Source organism: Bombina bombina, chromosome 1 (genome assembly GCF_027579735.1).
Source record: "Bombina bombina isolate aBomBom1 chromosome 1, aBomBom1.pri, whole genome shotgun sequence".
Lineage (NCBI taxonomy): Eukaryota > Metazoa > Chordata > Amphibia > Anura > Bombinatoridae > Bombina > Bombina bombina.
In genome coordinates this window covers 875091557-875115419 of record NC_069499.1, presented here as the reverse complement: position 1 = coordinate 875115419, position 23863 = coordinate 875091557, and the positions used below count along the sequence as shown (strand labels likewise).

At 38.9% G+C, this 23863-nt stretch overlaps 1 protein-coding gene across 1 annotated transcript in view; it reads right to left on the bottom strand.

Moving 5' to 3' along the window:
* The window catches only part of LOC128661452 (capping protein, Arp2/3 and myosin-I linker protein 3-like), a 204788-nt gene that overhangs the window by 81064 nt on the left and 99861 nt on the right, over nt 1-23863 (bottom strand). The window contains exons 9-10 of the mRNA XM_053715706.1: nt 14499-14569; nt 3921-3994 (exon numbers count right to left, since the gene is read on the bottom strand). Coding sequence (XP_053571681.1) covers nt 3921-3994; nt 14499-14569 — 145 coding nt within the window. The remainder of the gene's footprint in view (nt 1-3920; nt 3995-14498; nt 14570-23863) is intronic.

The window sequence follows — 23863 nt, the reverse complement described above, 5'->3', positions numbered from 1 at the left end:
CATACAGGGCAGTAACATACACAGAACAGTAATTTAACTCCCTTGCCACAGGTAACACACACAGAGAGCAGCAATGTAACCCCCATTACCATTATTAAATGCATAACTTTATTATCAGTAACCTACACACATAAATCATTTAACCCCCTTTAATCCAGGGACTGACTCAGAGAAGGGATTTAACTCCCTTTCTATCAATAACACTAGCGCACAGAAAAGGTGATTAACCCTCTTTCTGCCTGTAACACGCATACAGAGTGCTGGTTTAACCCCTTCCACCAGTAAACACTTGCGTGAAACACAACATTTTTCTTTCATGATTTAAATTGAAACAACTTTCTAATTTATTTCTATGATCAAATTTTCTTAATTCTGTTGGTTTCTTTTGTTAAAAAACAGGGATGTAAGCCCAAGAGCTTGCATGTGTCTGAAGCACTATATGGTAGTAGTTTTGCAAGAATGTTATCCATGTGCAAGAGCACTAGAGGGCAGCACTATTTCCTGCCATGTAGTGCTCCAGATGCCTACCTAGGTATCTCTTCAACACAGAATATCATTTTATTGTATGTCTGAATTATAAAGATACATTTTGGATTTTATATACCTTTAATATAAAGAGGCCCATTTATCAAGCTATGAACGGATCTTGAGGGCCCGTGTTTCTGGCTAATCTAAAGACCGCTGCTCCATAACCCTGTCCGCCTGCTCTGATGAGGCGGACAGAGATCGCCACAATTCAACCCGATCAAGTACGATCGGGTTGATTGACACCCCCCTGCTGGCGCATGAGTCTGCAGGGGGTGGCGGTTGCACCAGCAGCTCACAAGAGCTGCTGGTGCAATGCTGAATACGGAGAGCATATTGCTCTCTGCATTCAGCGATGTCTGTCGGACCTTATCCGACTGTCGGATCAGGTCTGACAGACATTTGATAAATAGGCCCAATGTATATGTATGTAAATATATACATATAAACACATGTATATGGACATGCCCATACCCAGAATTGATCCTGGGACCTCCAGTCACTGAGTCTTCTGCCTTCCTTCTTGAACCATTGAAAGGCTCTCCGAAGAAGTGAAACTCCTCCTTCATCGCTAAGTAACTTCTCGTTCCTCCCTGCGGGAAGAGATAAGCTACAGAAGAGACGTTGTCTGCTTGGAATCAGATAAACCGGACTGATTCAGATGAGCCATGCTATCAGAGCATTGAGATTGATTACAATTATAAATAATTTATAGGGAGGACGGACTCCATCCAAGATCAGGATCCCACTTAAAGGACCCCAAAGAACTCCCCAGCCGAAAAGGCTGACATCAAAAGACACAATCTCCCAAAATGGTCAAATGACAAGAACCTTGTACATATGATCCTAAGGAAGCCATCAGGATAGTAATGGTCTCTTAACAGGATGTTGAGGACTAGCCACTGAGAGGAGTCCGAAAGGACTCTGATCCAAAGTCTAAGAATAACATATATATCTCAGATGAAGAAGAGCAAAAAGGAATAAAGTCCAAGGAGCTACCATGAGACCTGGCTATTGTTAAAGAAAAGATGGCACCAGAAGCAAGATATCATCCAGGCATGGCGCCACCGCAATCCTTAGAGACCTGGCCACTGCTTAAACGCTTCCTCTGATTAGTAGCACAATAGAACCTGTGCACTAAAAGAGCTGTAGAACCGAAGAAAAACTCAGGGAACTATGGCCAGGCCGAAAGGAAGGTCTCCATCAGAAGCACATGCCAAATGAGGGAGCATGAGCTTACTTGGGTTCAAACCCACAAACTGTGAATCAGGAAAGATGGAGCTAATCACTAAACCACATGTCCCTTGAAGACTACGGATAGAAGGCCGCAACATTAGAAATTTATTGAGGCATTTCAGATCTAATATTTCCCCCTCTTAGATAAATCACATATATTGCACAAACTATTCTCGGAAGAGAAATGCAAGTTATGGTGTAAAAAAGAAGAAGAAATAGGACAAGATGCAACAGTCCCAGGCATAATACCTTCTTGAATGAGAAATATCATGGAATTCTATCTAAATAAGATAAGAAGAAATAATGCAAACACACATTCAAGGTGGAAGTAGCTATAGCAGCATTTGAACTGCTAACCATCCGCTTGCTAGGCAGCTTCAGAGTACTACAGTCCAAATAGATTCCTAAGATTACTAAGGAAAACATATGACCTAGTACCATACAAGATGTCATGGGCATAAGATAAAATATCAACAAGAGAGAGATTAAATAATCATCTTAGAGCCCTAAGATCACTATATTGATAAATAAAAGTGGACAAAATATGATGTCACCAACAACTCATACATGACCTCAATAGGAAAAAATAGTGTCAATATATTTACCGGAGAACCTTCCTCTCTAATCTTGTGTCCTAAGAAAGGAGACTTATGCTATTAGCAGGCAATGAGATTGCCACGTTACCGGCAGCAAGATATGAGGGAGGACGGGTAGATGGCGAAAAACCCAATATTAGTGCTGCCGCCATTAAAAGTAAACACTACCTTGCTGAATTGTAGTAATTGAGGGAGGACTGGCAGATGGCGCCAAACCGACACATCAGCGCTTTCGCCATTAATAAAAGTAAACACTACCTTAGTAATTGTAAGAGCCATATAAGAGCTATAAAACCCCAAGGAAGTATTAAAACCAGAGTTTTAAAGCAAGCCTACTAAATACAGCTTGAACTCAAGTGGTGCACAATCCCATACGTAGGATATTGTAGGCATATAATACCTCTACTTCTTGCTAAGAGGATAATAGCCCCCAAAGTGCTTGCGCCTTCTAAACATAAGAAGGAAAAAAAGCACCTACCTTGGAGCTGCAGCTGTGGGGCAGGCATAGATTCCCAGGTCTGACAAATTCAGACGACTTCTGACAGGGACCTGGAGGAAAAAGAAAACCAGAGTAACCAACCCTGGTTTTCTATATAGGGGTTAGCATAAATTGTTGGAGGAGAAGCAAGGACTACTTTACCGACCTCCAACAGCTAATAGCCACCATAACCCTTACTAAAGAGGATTACATGGACACAGCATTGTCCCAATCCTTGCTTGCAGGGAAACTACTCATTAAAGGATTCATTTTCTTCAGACACCATCTTCGCACACCTCCTGATGAACACAGGCAAAGAATGACTGGGGGTTTATGGGAAGTGGGAGGGATACTTAAAGCTTTGCTGGGGTGTTCTTTGCCTCCTCCTGGTGGCCAGGAGTTAAATTCCCACTAGTAATAAGAATATATTTGTGGACTCTCCATGCCATTGGAAAGAAAAATATTTTGTCTGTAACACACTTTGAAGACAGAGCTCAAATTTTCACACCCAAACGAACATATAAAAAAGGAACTACAATAAATAACAATTACATACAATAAAGGTTTAAAAAAAAATCTTCAAACTAATATGAAAGCTGTTATAAATTTGTCATAAAAACTTAACTTTTTAGGTGTGAGCAAACTGCGTGTAACTATTTGTATTTTCTTGTGTAAATATCTTTGTTCATGATTACATGCCTTAGAGCAGGGGTGCTCAACCTTGCCACTCAACCTTTTCCATGATGTAAATGTAGTTACAAAACCTCTGGAGGGACAAGGTTGAGCACCTCTGTCCTAGTGGGAATAGAGTTTTGGAATAATGTGCATATTCTGTAGAAATTACTGATACACCTGGGCACTGGTCCTCAAATATGTTTGGGTCTTAGCATAAAATGAATGTCAGTACTTTATATTGTTCTATGCAGTTTCAGAGGGCTGTGAATAATCCTAATGCACTGATATGTGGAGTGTTTAACAGATTTCATCTCTCTATAGACATAAATAAATGTCTATAATATACTGCAAATCTATGAAGTTACAGAACTGTTTGTTAAGAAATAGCAGTGATAAATTGACATGCTCACCTTGTGTCCAGGTGACTGAAATCTAATAATCTGAATTCTCTACAATCTTGACTGTGATAAATGTTGTCCACATCCTGAAACAAAAAACATTTTTAAATAAATAAATAAATAAATAAATAAATAATGTGGTTAGAGAGGAACACATCAAACCTGCAGAAAAGATAGTTTAATGCAGGGGTTAGTAACTATTAATGCGCTTTGTGCCACCCTCATTTTTCCTGAATATGGTTTGATTATTATTATAATTATTATTAATAATAATGGTAAAGATGAAATATCAAATAATATCCCTGCACTATTCGGTTTCCGTTTAGTTTAAAAGAAACGAAAATCTAATAGTGCAGGAAACGAATATTCAGGGGAAAAGAATTTCCTTGAATATTTGGAGCAAAAATTTCATCCGAATCAAAATGTTCTTCCCTGCACATCTGTTTGTATGGAAAAGAGTCTGATTTGAGGTCTGATGTGGGTAGTGATAGAAAGCTTGAAGGGTCAAGAATCTGATTTGATATTTCCTCTTTATTGAGATTATGTGAGTGGCAAAGGGTATGTAGGCCCAGAGTCTGATGTGGGTATGTAGCTAACAGATTATTTGTACAGATGTGCATTCGTTTTCAGAGAAATGTACATGAATACAGAAAATAGGATTCTCATTTTTATAAAAGTAAACAAATTTCCGAATGAATGCACTAACGAAATTTAAAGAAAATCAAAATAATACTGACAAAATTCATCAGTATTTATTCACTTCCTTTAAATTAATGTTTAAGGCTTAATACTTACATTATAAACGTGTAACTAATCAATCACAGGTTAAAAAATGCAATGTGCAATGTGACATAAAAAAAGAAAAAATAGTTAACAGGAACCATGAAACATATATGGTGGGATTGCCCTATAAATAAAAATGCGTGGTCTGAAGTTACCCTTTGCATTCAACATATCTTAGAGAAAACTGATTTTGAACAAGACATATTTACAGCCTTATTTAATAAGCCAATAAAGGGAATCTGCAAAATTAGAGCTAAACTCATACACCGAGATTACGAGTTTTGCGGTAACAGGGGTGCGTAGCTAACGAGCATTTTTTTTTCAACGCTCCCTTAAGACAACGCTGGTATTATTTTTTAAAGCTGGTGTTAGCCGCAAAAAGGTGAGCGTAGAGCAAAATTTAGCTCCACATCTCACCTCAATACCAGCGTTGCTTACGGTAGCGGTAAACTGGCTAAACGTGCTCGTGCACGATTTCCCCATAGGAAACAATGGGGCAGATTCAGCTGAAAAAACCTAACACCTGCAAAAAAGCAGCGTTCAGCTCCTAACGCAGCCCCATTGATTCTTATGGGGAAATAAAAGTTTTGTGTACACCTAACATGAACCCTGACTAAATTTTGCTCTATGCTCACCTTTTTGCGGCTATATAGGGTTTATATTTATTTTACAGGCAACTTTGTATTTATTTTAACTAGGTACAATAGTTATTAAATAATTATTAACTATCTAATAATTACCTAGTTAAAATAAGTACAAATTTACCTGAAAAATAAATCCTAACCTAAGTTACAATTACACCTAACACTACACTATAATTAAATTAATTCCCTAAACTAAATTCAATTCAATTAAATAAACTAAAGTACAAAAAGCACTAAATTACAGAAAATAAAAAAATAATTAAATTTTTTTTAAACTAATTACACCTACTCTAATCCCCCTAACAAAATAAAAAGCCCCCCAAAATAATAAAATTCCCTACCCTATACTAAATTACAAATAGCCCTTAAAAGGGCTTTTTGCAGGGCATTGCCCCAAAGTAATCAGCTCTTTTACCTGTAAAAAAAAAATACAATACCCCCCCAACATTAAAACCCACTACCCACACACCCAACCCTACTCTAAAACCCACCCAATCCCCCCTTAATAAAACCTAACACTACCCCCTTGAAGATCACCCTACCTTGAGCCGTCTTAACCCAGCCGGGCACAAGTCATCCTCCAGAGGGGCAGAAGTCTTCATCCGATCCGGGCAGAAGAGGTCCTCCAGACGGGCAGAAGGCTTCATCCAGGCGGCATCTTCTATCTTTATCCATCCGGAGCGGGTCCATCTTGAAGCCAGCCGACACGGAGCATCCTCTTCTTCCGATGACTCCCGACGAATGAAGGTTCCTTTAACCCCTTAATGACAGAGGACGTACCAGGTACGTCATAGAAAAATCTCCCCTCAACGACAAATCACGTACCTGGTACGTCCTCTGTTGTTTGAAGTGCTGGAAGCGATCATGATCGCTTCCAGCTGCTTACAAGGGATTGTAGTGATGCCTCAATATTGAGGCATCACTGCAATCCCCTATTTTATCCACTGATGCAGAAAGGGCCACTCTGTGGCCCTCTCTGCATCGGCCAGTGATGGCAAATCATTAGTTCAAGTTTGTTGGTTGTGAGCAGCTTCCTTGTTGACGGCAGGCTGTTTGTTGCATTTGAAATAGTCCCGATCGGTTTTAGCTTTGTGGGTGGTTGCGGCCGGGGGGGCGGGGTGGGCGTGTGCGCGCACGTGGGCCCGCAAAATATGCATTGAAGTTAAAAACAAACAAACAATTGAAGTGGTATCTCCGTTGTTTAGTAAGGGATCTGGGAGGGGGAGGGATGTAGATTGTTCAGGGGGGGGCAGCTACACTGCAGAAAACAAATATTTCAAATAAAAAAAAACAATTTTTGGGGGCAAATTGGGTACTGTCAGACAGCTGCCAGTACCCAAGATGGCGGCAAATAGGTAGAGGGGGAGGGTTAGAGAGATGTATGGGGGGATCAGGGAGGTTGTGGGGTAAGGGGGGATCCATCACTGCAGACTGTATGGAAAAAAATAAAAATAATAATAAATGCTTTTTATTTCAGTACTGGCAGACTTTCTGCCAGTACTTAAGATGGCGGTGACAATTGTGAGGTGGGGGAGGGAAGAGAGCTGTTTGAGGGGGGTCAGGGGGGATCAGGGGGTGGGATGTGTCAGGTGGGAGGCTGATCTCTACACTAAAGCTAAAAATTAACCCTACAAGCTACCTAATTAACCCCTTAACTGCTGGGCATATTACAAGTGTGGTGCGCAGCAGCATTTAACGGCCTTATTATTACCAAAAAGCAACGCCAAAGCCATATATGTCTGCTATTTCTGAACAAAGGGGATCCTAGAGAAGCATTAACAACCATTTGTGCCATAATTGCACAAGCTGTTTGTAAATAATTTCAGTGAGAAACCTAAAATTGTGAAAAATTAAAAAAAAAAAAATATTTGATCGTATTTGGCGGTGAAATGGTGGCATGAAATATACCAAAATGGGCCTAGATCAATAATTTGGGTTGTCTACTACAGTACACTAAAGCTAAAATTAAACCTAAAAGCTCCCTACAAGCTCCCTAATTAACCCCTTCACTGCTGGGCATAATACACGTGTGGTGTGCAGTGGCATTTAGCAGCCTTCTAATTACCAAAAAGCAACGCCAAAGCCATATATGTCTGCTATTTCTGAACAAAGGGGATCCCAGAGAAGTATTTACAACCATTTATGCCATAATTGCATAAGTTGTTTGTAAATAAATTCAGCGAGAAACCTAAAGTTTGTGAAAAAAATTGTGAAAAAGTCAACAATTTCTTTTATTTGATCACATTTGGCGGTGAAATGGTGGCATGAAATATTCCAAAATGGGCCTAGATCAATACTTTGGGATGTCTTCTAAATAAAAATATATATACATGTCAAGGAATATTCAGGGATTCCTGAAAGATATCAGTGTTCCAATGTAACTAGCGCTAATTTTGAAAAAAAGTGGTTTGGAAATAGCAAAGTGCTACTTGTATTTTTTGCCTTATAACTTGCAAAAAAAAGCAAAGGATATGTAAACATTGGGTATTTCTAAACTCGGGACAAAATTTAGAAACTATTTAGAATGGATGTTTTTTGGTGGTTGTAGATGTGTAACAGATTTTGGGGGTTAAAGTTAGAAAAAGTGTGTTTTTTTCAATTTTTTCCTCATTTTATATTTTTTTTATAGTAAATTATAAGATATGATGAAAATAATGGTATCTTTAGAAAGTCCATTTAATGGCGAGAAAAACGGTATATAATATGTGTGGGTACGGTAAATGAGTAAGAGGGAAATTACAGCTAAACACAAACACTGCAGAAATGTAAAAATAGCCATTGTCATTAAGGGTAAGAAAATTGAAAAATGGTCCGGTCATTAAGGGGTTAAATGACGTCATCCAAGATGGCGTCCCTTGAATTCCGATTGGCTGATAGGATTCTATCAGCCAATCGGAATTAAGGTAGGAAAAATCCTATTGGCTGATTGGATCAGCCAATAGGATTGAAGTTCAATCCTATTGGCTAATCCAATCAGCCAATAGGATTGAGCTTGCATTCTATTGGCTGTTCCAATCAGCCAATAGAATGCGATCTCAATCCTATTGGTTATGTTCTATTTCTATTACTGTTTGTAAAATTTTAAAAATACAATAAATAAAAAAATAAAAATAATTGAATAAAAAATAAACATCAACAAGCATAAAATGGTATAAGTGGAAAAGTGGTAATATATCTGTATATTGAGATATATTCAAAAGAGTATACAGGGTGCAAGGTATTTTGGAGTCTTTCCTTCTGATTCAACACTTAATCCACATGAACACAAAAAAGAGAAAAAAGAACACAATAGTGTAATCTTGTTAAACCTTTCTAATAGATTGTGGCAACAAGCTTAAATGTATACAGCAGTGTTACGTTTGGTACATAACCAACCTTCAGCCCGGCTTGTAGAAAAACGGTTTTATTAAAACATTTAGGGGTCGGGGGCGGAGCTAACTACAGAGGAGTCAAGACGCATATCTTATGAGCTCCTGCAAAATTTATGAACATTTACCTTTATAAGAGAGCAAAATTCATATTTCCTACCTAAGTCCTGGATATATACTTATGAAAGGAGTGAGCTGTCTCCTTAGAGCCTAATTAGACAAAGTTTTAACCATTTGCTATGATAATCCTGTTTTGGGCCTTTACTGACTAACGTGACCACGAGGTAGACGTGGTGCCTGCTCTATAGCCGCAGCCTGCTTTATACAGAGTCATTCCCTACTAAGCCAAAAATGGCAGTTTCTTACGAGCTGGTGTTGGCATGGCTAGATGATTTAGGGGAGAAGATGTGTCGCAACTTCAATGACTTAACACTTATAATCCGTGATCAGCATGGGGGAGAAGTAAACTCGGTTCCTAAACCGAAGGTGAATATAGATTCCGACAAGAATATTGAGACCTCCCTGATTGCCGCAGGAGCACTAACTACTGAGATGGAAACTGAACGTATGGGGCAAGATTCTACAAAGAAGCCGATCATCCCCTCGGGGTGGAGAGTGAACATATCACAGACCCATACGAGATTACATCTACATGAATCCTATCTGTACCCAACAACTAATCTCGCACTTGAGAGGAGTATTATTTCACTAGATTCTCTTGAAAAAGATCTACACTGGACAAAACATCGCTATTTCCTAATACCTCACCACTGACTGGAGGACTGCATCCTTATGAGGAAGGCTGTTTTGCTGGTCTTGGAGTGGCCCCGGCTCTTGCGGAACTTGTAGCAGATGCTTTCAGCGCGGCAGCCCAGAACATCTATTGGGAGGCATTACGCACAAAGCCTTAGGCTTGGCTAACTATGATATGAATCAGAACGCTGCTTTCACCTACATGTTCAGCAGTTCCCTGATCCCATTGGCACTTTCCTGTGTACTCTGGACTGAATGGAATCACACACTGGACTCGGGGAATAGGCTAAAGCTAAGTGATAATAAAATTAACTGGGACTTTATCTAGGTTAAAAAGTTGGCTGTACGTTTATAGCATATTGCTCATATTTTGGTTTTACAGTTATATACATATCTGAATATATCCTGTTCTTATATATTTTGTCTTGTCTCATATAAGTGCATAGTTTAGTTTGATGCTCTTTTTGCATGCTGTTTTATCTGTTGAAGATTGGTCTCTTCTGCCCTATCTAACATACTAGAAGATTTACCTGAGGTCATGTCCACTGTCTGCAGCCTAATGTTAAGCTAATAATTGAGTGTCAGCTTATGTTGTGCTGACTTTAGGGTTCAAGGTTGCATGTGTTGCCACTACATACCATATCTCAGTAATAGAACTCCCTTAACTACACAATTTACATGTTTGCTGTGTTATGGAGCGCCGTTTTCTACTCCCCTGATGAGCTCACTCTTATTGTTTATTGTTTTTTAAATTTACCTAAATAATGTCTATGGTCAATAGCTGATCTATTCAGAGATATCTGGTCTTGAACTCATATATCTATTTTGGATACTTTCATCTATGTTTTATTTGGCTGGTGATATAACTTAATGATATGATGTGGGATAAGTGTTACATGTTGGTTACTGTGACTATTCCTTATTATGCTTGCTCCTCCCATGCTTTACGCTGTTTCTCTTTAAAGCCTTAGCTTAAGTTATAACGCGTAACACTACATGTAGACAGCTACCTTGCAATAGATATATAGACCTGGTTTTGCTACAGAACCTCACCCCCTTCCCAACATATGTGAATTATAACTTCCAATACCAAATGTCATGGGCCCCGGTGTATATATGTAATTCAAGAGGTCTGACATCTTGTTAACTAAGCTATTATGGTTTGTAAGGTATACCCCATTTATTTGTATTGTGGATCTTTCACAGATACCAAGTCACCAATTGCCGCCAAGCTTATAGCCCATATTTCTCTTCCATATGGGAGTCTTGCAACATAATTGATCCCTGGAACCCCTCACTCTTCACAAGCAGTTTGTTTATGTATCCTAACCACTTTGAATAGCTCACAGTACCTTATGTTGCAGCTCTTCTATCTCATTAAGCCGAATAGTTATCCCTATGTACTTCCCCAGTAGTCACCTAAACCGCACGTTACTCCTTAAAGAGCCCATACCTGTAACTATATAATATACCCTTTAATGGCCCTATCCACATTATCAATTTGGCAGTCTAGATAGCTCCGCCCCTCATCCCCCTCCTTATTTCAATACGAGCGGCTCTGGCCCGCTGCACTCCCTCTCCCCCTTTTTTTTTGACAAACTTTGTCCAAGAGCGACCAAACAAATACTATCCCACACTTGCCCCAATTCTACTAGAATAAATAATTATATAAATTTTCTCCACGGTAAGGCGTGGGCCACATTTCTTATATATAAAATATAAAACTGAGGTTCCATTATTTTATGTACAAACATTTTTTGTCCTTTACTGACATCCCTGTTTTGCATAGTTAGCTATAGCAATCACATATGCCTCCTATTCGTTGCAAATATCTTTCTTTTCATAAGGGAGTGATGACTACGGGACATAGATGTATTTTCCATGATCATTGTATTTGTCTTCCTTTAAAGATGCACAGAATTTACTCTGAGCTGTTACATCTTTCTTTCATGGCTATGTTTATGTATTTAGGATTTACCTTTCAGAATTATGCTATCATTGTTATCGGATGAATATGTTATGTAACTTTTCTTACAACCTCAATAAAAAAAACAAAAAAAAAAAAACATATAGGGGTCAATTTACTAATGTGCGAGCGGACATGATACGATGTAGCGTATCATGTCTGCTGCACATCGATAAATGCTGACAGCATACGCTGTCAGCATTTATCATTGCACCAGCAGTTCCTGCTGCTAGCAGGGGGTGTCAATCAACCCGATCGTGTCCAATCAGGTTGATTTCTGTCCGCCGCCTCAGAGCAGGCGGACAGGTTATGGAGCAGCGGTCTTTAGACCGCTGCTTCATAACTTCTGTTTCCGTACGGAGCTTGATAAATTGACCCAATAGAATGATCTCAACACTTTAGCATAACAACGGACATACATAGGGCATAGGATTGAGTTAACCACACCTTCTAAGGTCATATAAAGCTATAGTGAAAGGGTCCAAAACACCTTACTATTTCCCAAAGTCCCTGTGTAAAGCCAGTGATAGAGTCCCAGTAAGTTAATCCGACACATGTTTCGCTTCCGTTTTATCCATTTTAATCCCTAACATACATAAGTTGCTTTAAATCATAGCCATACATTTTAAACTAGGTATTAACTCAATTGAGTGTTTGGCATAGGACTGCATATCTGCTTCTTACTCTGATCAATTGACCTTTAAAAGCACTTTTTTAAGGGGATTGGATGGCAAGATTCTGCCTTCTGAATGGTATTTCCTGTAATTTATTTTCTTTACAGTTCAATATCTAAGTTCTGACTGTGATAATTTGCTTTTATTTTGACATCCGAAAAATGAATAATCCCTTCACAACATTGAGGGAAAAGAGTTCGACTTCAATAATTATTAATAAGATTATGCCCAAAGACATAGGGCTCCATTTATCAAGCTGTGTTTGCAGCTTTGGATGGCCTTTGCTGAAGCGTGCAAATTTGCCCAGGGTGATTGACAGCCCCTACTCACGCGCCATTGGGCTAGCGTGAGCAGGGGCAGCATTGCATAAGCACATGATTGTGCAATGTTAAATACGGACAGCGTTTTGCTGTCTGCTATCTTTGAACCTTGTCCTTCCAGTCTTAATTAAATTGGGCCCTTTCTCTCTTCTTAATCACCCTTTGTAACCATTAGTACATCATCTGTATGTTTAACATGTAGTCTAATATAGGGATAAAAAAGGATTATTTTCTCCAAAGATATTGAAGGCTTCGATCTAACCAAAAGAAAAAAAATGGTGGCACAAGAAGGAGCAAATGTTGTCACTGTAGCCATCCCACAGTTTGGAAAAAAAATAGAAATCATATAGAAAATAGTTGTAAATTAGAAGGAAATCTAGGACTGCTGGAATAAATTAAATTAATTGGTGTGAGACATTTTCAGCAACAGATTTTAGTTCATTGCCTCTTTCAAGTTGGTGTGAAGTACACACATCTGTCAACCAGTAAGCAATTCAAAACTATTAAAGATCTGAAGAAGATTTATAGGGGTCGATTTATTAAGCTGCAAATGCAGCTGTTTTTCGGCGAGAGCCTTCAGGCTCCTTAACTTCTTAACTCATCCGCCACCTCTGAGGTGGCGGATAGCAAGCAACGGGATCAGATATGATCGGGATGACTGACACTCCCTGCTAGCGGCCAATAGGCTACGAATCTGCAGGGTGTGGCATTGCACAAGCATTTCACTAGAAACACTTGTGCAATGTTAAATACCGACAGCGTATGCTGTCGGCATTTAGCGATGTCGGGTGGACATGATCCGCTACAGTGGATCATGTCCGTCCAATATTTAATAAATCTACCCCTTAGTATCTATAATAAAGCTGAAATATAACTTAGAAAAAGTCTGAATAATATCCCTTATAAGCTTAATCAGCAGTGCTGTTTGCAAAGCCTAGGGAAAGAGGTGCTGTAATGGCACGAAACATGTTGGATGTAAAACCTCTATGCTGTTAGGTTGACACTCTGGCTGTGGTATCGTTACTTTTTGACTCAGTTACAGTCAAGTTTTACCTTTGATACTAATAAAGATACTTTTTATCTGAATTTATCTCGGTCCATTTACTGCTGGATATACCTCACTCCCGTGAATTTTTGTTTATCTATAATAAAGGCAAGTAAAGGCAACACAAATCATCTTCAGATCTTGATGGCCAGTTTTCTCTATGGGAGAGTGGAAACTGCAACAGGCAAAACAAGCAGTTACAGTACAAAATTAAACCCTTAATGGAATTAATGTCAATTTAAAGTAGTTCTCATAGCTTCTTATTACCTAAGCAATATAATTAGAATGACCTCTGTAATTGAACAGTAAAATTCTTTCCTTTAGTAAAATATAGTGGGCCATTTTAGTTTAAGGGACATGAAACCCATATTTTGTCTTTCATTATTCAGATAGAGAATATAATTTTAAACAACTTTCCAATTTACTTCAATGATCAAATTTGCTTCACTTTCTTGGTGTCCTTTGTTTAAGGAATAGCAATACATGACTGGGAGCTTCCTGCACAGATTAGGTGAGCCAATGAAAAGAGGCATATATGTGCATCCACCAATCAGCAGCTAGCTCCCAATAGTGCATTGCTCCTGAGCCTACCGAGGTATGCTTTTCAAAAAAGGATACTAGGAGAAAGAAGCAAATTAGATAGATATAAATTGTAACTGTTTAAAACTGTATGCTATGTATGAATCATGAAAAAAAAATGTTGTTTGATGTCCTTTTTAAAGTTTTACTGTGAGCAATATGATGACTCACCCTCCTACCCTTCTAGATTGTAAGTACCCACATGAATAAGGCCTTCAATTCCTCCTGTATTTGTTTGATACATTTTGTACTGACTCAAAAAAATCATCATTGTACTTTTACCTTTTGTACCCATAGACCGCGCTACAGAATTTGTTGGCGCTTTATAAATATTTATAATAATAACAATAGGGACCTTCCTAGAGAATGAATATAGCCTAGTATGGGAAAAGCAAAAATATTTGCAACAGTAACTACTAAGAGAGCCGGTATGTTAGGTTTATATTTTGTTATCTTACCCATTGCACTTCTTCCCGAAGAATAAACCCATTGTAGTCGCACAAAGCCGCATATGTTTGGGAAAAACCACCTGGAAAAAATGAAAAGAAACAGTAGAGTGGATAATTCATATTCAACAAATCAGAGTACAACTAAATTAACTAGGGTAGTTGACGAGAACCTGTGGCTTTCACAAATTCCATAACTATCACCACATTGCTTGGTTTTATAGGTTGCAATTATATTGTTTGTTTAAATTAGTTTTCTGATGAATCCTTGCTATATAAATAATTTGGCATCAGATTACAAGTAGAGCTCTTAACAATTATGCATGAGTGATAAGGAGTTTATCGCGGGTGTTTGCGAGAGTCAGGTTTACTGCTCGTATTACAAGTTGGAAGTAAACATGATCGCTTGAGTGCAATCGCGATTTACGCTAGAATGATAACCGAGTCCTCAGAGCTCTGGTTAACTGTTTCACAAAACAAAAAGTTGCCCAAAACACATCAAAAATACATTACAAAGTACAGTTACACTCATATTAACAACACCTAATAAAACATTTTCCAAAAAAAATTGCATAAAAAAAGTTATAAGGACTCAAATATATGAGGTCTCAGCTGATAGATAAAAAAAGGCAGGCAAAGGGCATTAATATATATATATATATATATATATATATATATATATATATATATATATATATATATATATATGCATTGGAGTCCTTTGCAGTTAAGTAGATGAAAACATGAAAAAGCATATTTATGCAATATTCATTTTTAATAAAGTGTTATACTGTGTATTTCCTTTAACTATTTCACATTCTAATGCTCTACACATAGCAGAATATGTTCTAGGTATTTTTAAATATCTATACCTATATATAATCATGTATATAAATATATATAGGTATAGATATATATTGTACCAAAATACCATCAGATATATGTAGAAATATGTATTTATGAATAACTAGTTCATATTCTTCAATGTGAAGAACATTGGAATGTGAAATATTCATATTTTCATGTGGGGTTAGCGTACTGGAGAATATGCGTTTGTGTTTGCATGCGAGTAGGGTGTTAGGATTTTTAAAAACTTTTTTTGCTCCATTGACTTCTGGGGGGGGGGGGGAATATGTGAACACGCACGCAATATTCTAAGTTTGGTTTTGTGAAAGCAATGGGTTAGCGCTTGTGCAAAAACAGTTTACTTTCAACTAGTAATGCGAGCGATACCTCAAGCGTGGAAAAAGCCACTTTACTGTGGTGTATAGGAGCCTATTGGTGAGCAGGAGCTGCTTTCCCGGGGGGGCTAGGAGCCTATTGGCGAGCAGGGGCAACTTTCCCGGGGTTTCTGGGAGCATATTGGCAAGCAGGAGCCACTTTCCTGTGGTGTATATGATCTTATTGGTGAGCAGGGGCCACTTTCCCATGACATATTGGCAAGCAGGGGCCACTTTCTCGGGGTGTCTGGGAGACTATTGGTGAGCAGGGGTCACTTTACCAGGTGTCTGGGAGCCTATTGGCCTGCTCGGGGCCACCTTCCCAAAGTGTCAGGGAATCTATTGGAAAGCAGGGGCCACTTTCAATGGTTGACTGGGAGTTTATTGGCAAGCAGGGTTCAATTCCCAGGGGGCCTGGGAACTAATTGACAAGCATGGTCTACTTTCTCAGGGTGCCTAGGAGCCTATTGTTGATCAGGGGCCACTTTTCCAGGGTGCCTTGGAATATATTGGCAAGCAGGGGCCAATTTCCCAGGGGGGCTTGGAGCCTATTGGCGAGCAGAGGCAACTTTTTTTCTGGGCTGTCTGGGAGTCTATTGGGGAGCAGGGGCTACTTTATGGGGCTGTCTGGGAGCATATTGGTAAGCAGGGGCCACTTTCCCGAGTTACATGGGAGTCTATTGACCAACAGGGGACACTTTTTGCAAGCAAGAGACACTTTTCCAGATGCCTGGGAGCTTATTGGCAAGCAGGGGCCACTTTCCCAGGAGGTCCTGGGAACTAATTGGCGAGCAGTGGCCACTTTTTCAAGGTGTCTGGAAACTTATTGTTGAGCAGGGGGGACCACTTAACCAGGTTCCCTTGGTTTTGAAAAGCTGAAAAAATCTGTGCACAGCTAATTTCACTTTCTGAATAATTTTAATTTCTGAAAACTATTTGCCTAAGCAAAAGCTATTTGCCTGAATTTACTATTTGCCTGCCACATATACATTATAGCCCTTTCCAGTCAAATACCTTGTCATATACCTTTTAACCCTTATAAAAAAACACTTTATTTTAAAATATTTTTGATGTGTTTGGTGCACTTTTTTTTAACCCTTGCACTTTACCTGAGGTCTTTACTCGGGCTAACCCGATGAGCATAAAATGTATTTGTAATGGAGCGCACACGTTTACTTTCAGCTTGTAATACATGTGCAAGCACGGTGGCGATACTGCTTATCAGTCCCTCGCTAACAATAGTGCGCCACTTGTAATCTAGCCCAGTGTTTGAAGGCAGTCTCATCAAGAGGTTTTTTACTATACATCTCTGTGGGTGGTGTTGCTTTTCTGATATTGGCCATCTACATTGAAGATAATCGCCTAGATTTAGAGTTTGGCGTTAGCCGTCAAAAGCAGCGTTAAGGGCTCCTAACGCTGCTTTTTACCGCCCGCTGGTATTTAGAGTCAGCCAGGAAAGGGTCTAACGCTCACTTCCAAGCCGCGACTTTTCCATACCGCAGATCCCCTTACGCCAATTGCGTATCCTATCTTTTCAATGGGATCTTCCTAACGCCGGTATTTAGAGTCTTGGCTGAAGTGAGCATTAGACCCTCTACCGACAAGACTCCATCCGCAGAAAAAAGTCAGTAGTTAAGAGCTTTATGGGCTAACACCGGTTTATAAAGCTCTTAAATACTGTGCTCTAAAGTACACTAACACCCATAAACTACCTATGTACCCCTAAACCGAGGCCCCCCCACATCGCCGCCGCTATAATAATAATTTTTAACCCCTAATCTGCCGATCGCACACCGCCGCCACCTACATTATCCCTATGAACCCCTAATCTGCTGCCCCTAACATCGCCGACACCTACATAATATTTATTAACCCCTAATCTGCCCCCCCAACGTCGCCACTACCTACCTACACTTATTAACCCCTAATCTGCCAACCGGACCTCGCCGCTACTATAATAAATGTATTAACCCCTAAAGCTAAGTCTAACCCTAACACCCCCGTAAATTAAATATAATTTTAATCTAACAAAATAAATTAAATATTATTAATTAGTATTAGTCTTCCTATTTAAAGCTAAATACTTACCTGTAAAATAAACCCTAATATAGCTACAATATAACAAATAATTATATTGTAGCTATTTTAGGATTTATATTTATTTTACAGGCAACGTTGTATTTATTTTAACTAGGTACAATAGCTATTAAATAGCTTTTTACTATTTAATAGCTACCTAGTTAAAATAATTACAAAATTACCTGTAAAATAAATCCTAACCTAAGTTACAATTAAACCTAACACTACACTATCAATAAATAAATTAAATCAATTAACTACAATTACCTACAATTACCTACAATTAAATAAACTAAACTAAATTACAAAAAAAACAACACTAAATTACAAAAAATAAAAAAAGATTACAATAATTTTAAGCTAATTACACCTACTCTAAGCCCCCTAATAAAATAACAAAGCCCCCCAAAATAAAAAAATCAGATTGAGCTTGCATTCTATTGGCTGTTCCGATCAGCCAATAGAATGCAAGCTCAATCTGATTGGCTGATTGGATCAGCCAATCCCATTGAACTTGCATCCGATTGAACTTGAATCTCAAATAGCAATTGCCTCGTAGGCAATAAGTGAAGTCTAAAACAAAAGCATGCAGCACGTAATAAAGGATTACTAAGAGTGAACATACGATTCGTTAATACATTGTAATTAGGTAATTAACTAAGATCTGCCTAACTGAAACTATGCCCAGTCCGATCGTTAATCAGCCTGCTCATACCCTCATAATAAACCGTTACCGGAACCAGATAATGTAGTATTGCTCAAATTACAGTAGCCAGTTTAACATCATAAGACAACAAGTAGCATAGGGTTACTAAGTATACATCAGTGCAAATACGGGGTACGTTAATACCTATTAATAAGCCATCAGAGCAATGATACCAACGTCGCGGCACTCTGTGACCTGACCCATACCCAACAGGAGTTGCCTGAGTTATAACGGCACCTGCAACCATCAGAAAGCAGAGTCCCCTAATGTGACGGGTTACAGGCCGGTGAGGACCGCGGGCACTAAGTAGAGTCTTACGGATTGTACCTAAGTGCGCATGAGTATCGCAATGAATAGCGCATTCCCTAGTAACCTCGAGCGACTACGGGATAGGAGGTAAGGGGCAAGCCCCTATATCTAAAAAATAGAGTAAAGTCTAAATCAGGTAAAAGGGATCAAAAAGGAGGCATATGCCCCATACTACCACTGGGCCATGAATGTACCAGTATAGGAGGTCACCACCATGTCGTTCAAGCATCTTAAGGAGCAGACATGAGTAAATAGAAAATGTGCGTGCATAGAAAATTTGCATAGGGACCTTATAGGGGCTACAACAAAGGGTATTAAGTATTAGAGGGTGACTGTGAAGTGTCCAAACAATGGACCAAAGTAACCACTACGGTAGCCAGTTTTAACATAAAAAGAAGCAGAAGATTACTAGATATACATCAGTGCAAATGCGAGATACGTAAATACATATTAATAATCCTGCAGAGCAATGATACCAACGTTGCGGCACTCCGTGACCTGACCCACAAACTACATCCCCTGCAGCAATTACCTGAGTAAAAACGGGACCCGCAACCATCAGGGAGCAGAGGCCCCTAATGTGACGGGTTACAGGCCGGTGAGGACCACGGGCACTAAGGGGAGTCTTACGGTTTTGGTGTTTTTTTTGCACTGGGGAGGGTCCTATGTGAGGGTTTAAATGTTTGATTCACTTATGAAACACTGGTCTGATGAAGGGGAGCATTCCCCGAAACGTTACTGAATAAAATTACCTTTTTACTAAGTCCAGTGAGTGCTGTTTCCTGCTTGCCGTGTATGTGTGTATATATATATATATATATATATAGCTTTGCATGGACATTTAAAGCGCTAAGCAAATGCAGCCTAGGTAAGCAGTAATTGACAGTTGTGCTCAATGTTCATTACTGATTTAAAGACAAAGGGGCATATCTATCAAGCTCCGTATGGGGCTTGAAGCCCCGTGTTTCCACTGCTCCATAACCTGTCCGCCTGCTCTGAGGAGGCGGACATAAATCGCCGCAATTCAACCTGATCGAATACGATTGGGTTGATTGACACCCCCTGCTAGCGACCGATTGGCCGCGAATCTGCAGGGGGCGCGTTGCACCAGCAGTTCACAAGAGCTGCTGGTGCAATGCTGAATGCGGAGAGCGTATTGCTCTCCGCATTCAGCGAGGTCTGTCGGACATGATTCACAATGTCAGATCATGTCCAACAGGCCTTTCATAAATAGGCCCCATTAAGGTGCGCAAGTGTGCGCATCTGATGACATGCCGTCTGACAGTTAGTCAGATGTGTGCATTTCATAACGAGATGTTGCGCTAATAGTGACGCATGTTTCTTTTGACTTTTAATTTTGTGTATAATGGCATTTAATTTGATGTGCGCTGCTTGCATGGAAAAAGGCACGTGAACCCGATGAGCAATTATGCGCTGGTTTTGATGTGCGCCTGCGTGCAAACAGTAACCCATGTAATATGGTGCACAAACCTGAAGAATAAATATGCGCAATGGATAACGTGCAAAAAAAATTATGCAAGGGGAATAGTAAGAATCTGTCCCAGGGCCTACATATACATATATTCAAACATAGTTAAACTTTTAAACATTTAAAACTGACCATAAAGATATCTGTGAGTGTCTATTTCAAAATACAAAAATATACTTAAAGAGACAGTCTAGTCAAAATTAAACTTTCATGATTCAGATAGGGCATGCAATTTTAAACAACTTTCCAATTTACTTCTATTATCTAATTTGCTTAATACTTTAGATATCCTTTGTTGAAGAAATAGCAATGCACATGTGTGAGCCAATCACACAAGGCCTCTAGGTGCAGCAACCAATCAGCAGCTACTGAGCATATCTAGATATGCTTTTCAGCAAGTGATATCAAGAGAATGAAGCAAATTAGATAATAGAAGTAAATTAGAAAGTTGTTTAAAATGACATGCTCTTTCTAAATCACGAAAGAAAAAAATTGGCTTTCATGTCCCTTTAACCATAGACACTTGTACACTTAGTTGCAGACAACCAAACCAGTACTGAAACATATCAGCAGACGTAATGGAATAGGAGTATGACTTTGATTTGTAAAAGGAGGCAGAAGACTAGTCCCTGCAACTGAATTTACAGAGAGCCTATGAAGGATTTCCCATGATGGGAATACATACTATCATGAGGCAGTACTCCAATAACATCCCTCTGACAAGCACTGTACTCTGAGTGGAATTGGGCTTCAATATGCTCTAAAGCGCCTTTCACTGAAGAAATCAAGCATATCATCATGCTTCAATCACCTCCAACGGAGGCAAAGTTTAAAAACGGAGGTATGTGTGAGGGTTTTTATAGACTTTTGAGGTTTGGGAAACATTGCCTCCTCCTGGTAGGAATATATATCCCATACGTAACAGCTCATGGACTCTCGGCATCTATATAAAAGCAATAACAGATTTCTTTACAAATTGGAATATATGAGTGGAGTCAATATGAGAAATATCTACGTTCAGTTCCGTACTCCATCTATCTATATAATATGGCACATAACCAGAAGTAACTTGTTGCAATAAAGATTAAGCAAAGGAAAAGGCATGTTTTAAGCGAGAAGTTTTCTGAAATAAAACTAATCGTTAAAGTCTGTAAGAGATAGAGAATTCTTGGTAAGAGGGTCATTTTAAAAGGTATTTATCCTGCTCAACCAAGATATTGGCTTTCTTCTCCAAGATTAAAGATCAGCTATAAAAGACGATTGGAGGGTTCTATAATTGGCAGATAACATCTCTTCGGCTGTAGGGCTAAAAAATCAAATAAAGTATTTTAGCAAGTGGTTAACTTGTTGCTCAAGTGTATCTGGAAGATTAATATTTAGAATCTCCGATTTGATTTGATTTACGAGAAAGTTTTAAACTTATCCAAAGTCTTCCAGCTGTTGCAATAGTAAGGACATTGATGTTACATGGTTAGTTATATAAAAAAGGACATCATCAGCATAGAGCAAAAGTTTATGGTTAGAGTCAGCAACTTTAAGCCCCATTATCTCTAAATGGTTACATATTTTTATAGCTAGGACTTCTGTAGTACATGCAAACAAAAGAGGTGAGAGTGGGCACCCCTGCCTGGTTCCATTGGAGATGAGAAATGGTGTAGATAGACAACTATTTAACTGAACTCTATCCATCAGTGAAGAATACATAGCAAAAACCTTAGAAACAAATTCCAATCCCAAGCCCATCCTGTGTAAAACCGTTTTTAGAAACTGCAAGCAGATGCGATCATACGCTTTATCCGCATTTGTTGATGTGACCGCTAGGGCAGTGTTTCTCAACAGCAGTCCTTAAGTAGCCCTAACAGGCCAGATTTTCATTATAGCTGAACTAGAGCACAGGTGAAATAATCAGATGATGGGTGAGAGCAGGTTAGTAACCATGGTTACTGATCAGCTGATTATTTCTCCTATGCTCTAGTTCAACTGTAATGAAAACATGACCTGTAGGGGGTACTTGAAGACCGGAGGTTGAAAAACACTGCACTAGGGAATCTGATGGATAGAAGCATATTCAATTAAATGAACTGCACGCACAGTATTATCTTTTGCTTCTTGTTCTGAACTTTTCTTTACTTATAAAATAGTGACTGCACTGTAGAAAATGTCTTGTTATTATAGAACACGTTTGTTAATGTGCAGTCACAATATTATTAACCCCTTAATGACCACAGCACTTTTCCATTTTCTGTCCGTTTGGGACCAAGGCTATTTTTACATTTTTGCGGTGTTTGTGTTTAGCTGTAATTTCCCTCTTACTCATTTACTGTACCCACACATATTATATACCGTTTTTCTCGCCATTAAATTAACTTTCTAAAAATATCATTATTTTCATCATATCTTATAATTTACTATAAAAAAATTTATAAAATATGAGGAAAAAATGGAAAAAAACACACTTTTTTTAACTTTGACCCCCAAAATCTGTTACACATCTACAACCACCAAAAAGAAAACATGCTAAATAGTTTCTAAATTTTGTCCTGAGTTTAGAAATACCTAATATTTACATGTTCTTTGCTTTTTTTGAAAGCTATAGGGCCATAAATACAAGTAGCATTTTGCTATTTCCAAACTACTTTTTTTCAAAATTAGCGCTAGTTACATTGGAACACTAATATCTTTCAGGAATCCCTGAATATCAATGGACATGTATATATTTTATTTTAGAAGACATCCCAAAGTATTGATCTAGGCCAATTTTGGTATATTTCATGCCACCATTTCACCGCCAAATGCGATCAAATACAAAAAATCGTTCACTTTTTCACAAATTTTTTCACAAACTTTCGGTTTCTCACTGAAATTATTTACAAACAGCTTGTGCAATTATGGCACAAATGGTTGTAAATGCTTCTCTGGGATCCCCTTTGTTCAGAAATAGCAGACATATATGGCTTTGGCATTGCTTTTTGGTAATTAGTAGGCCGCTAAATGCCGCTGCGCACCACACGTGTATTATGCCCAGCAGTGCAGGGGTTAATTAGGGAGCTTGTAGGGAGCTTGTATGGTTAATGTTAGCTTTAGTGTAGTGTAGTAGACAACCCAAAGTATTGATCTAGGCCCATTTTGGTATATTTCATGCCACCATTTCACCGCCAAATGCGATCAAATAAAAAAAAAAACGTTAAATTTTTCACAATTTTAGGTTTCTCACTGAAATCATTTACAAACAGCTTGTGCAATTATGGCACAAATGGTTGTAAATGCTTCTCTGGGATCCCCTTTGTTCAGAAATAACAGATATATATGACTTTGGCGTTGCTTTCTGGTAATTAGAAGGCCGCAAAATGCTGCTGCGCATCACACGTGTATTATGGCTAGCAGTGAAGGGGTTAATTAGGAAGTTTGTAGGGAGCTTGCAGGGTTAATTTTAGCTTTAGTGTAGAGATCAGCCTCCCACCTGACACATCAGACCCCCTGATCCCTCCCAAACAGCTCCCTTCCCTCCCCCACCCCACAATTGTCCCCGCCATCTTAAGTACTGGCAGAAAGTCTGCCAGTACTAAAATAAAAG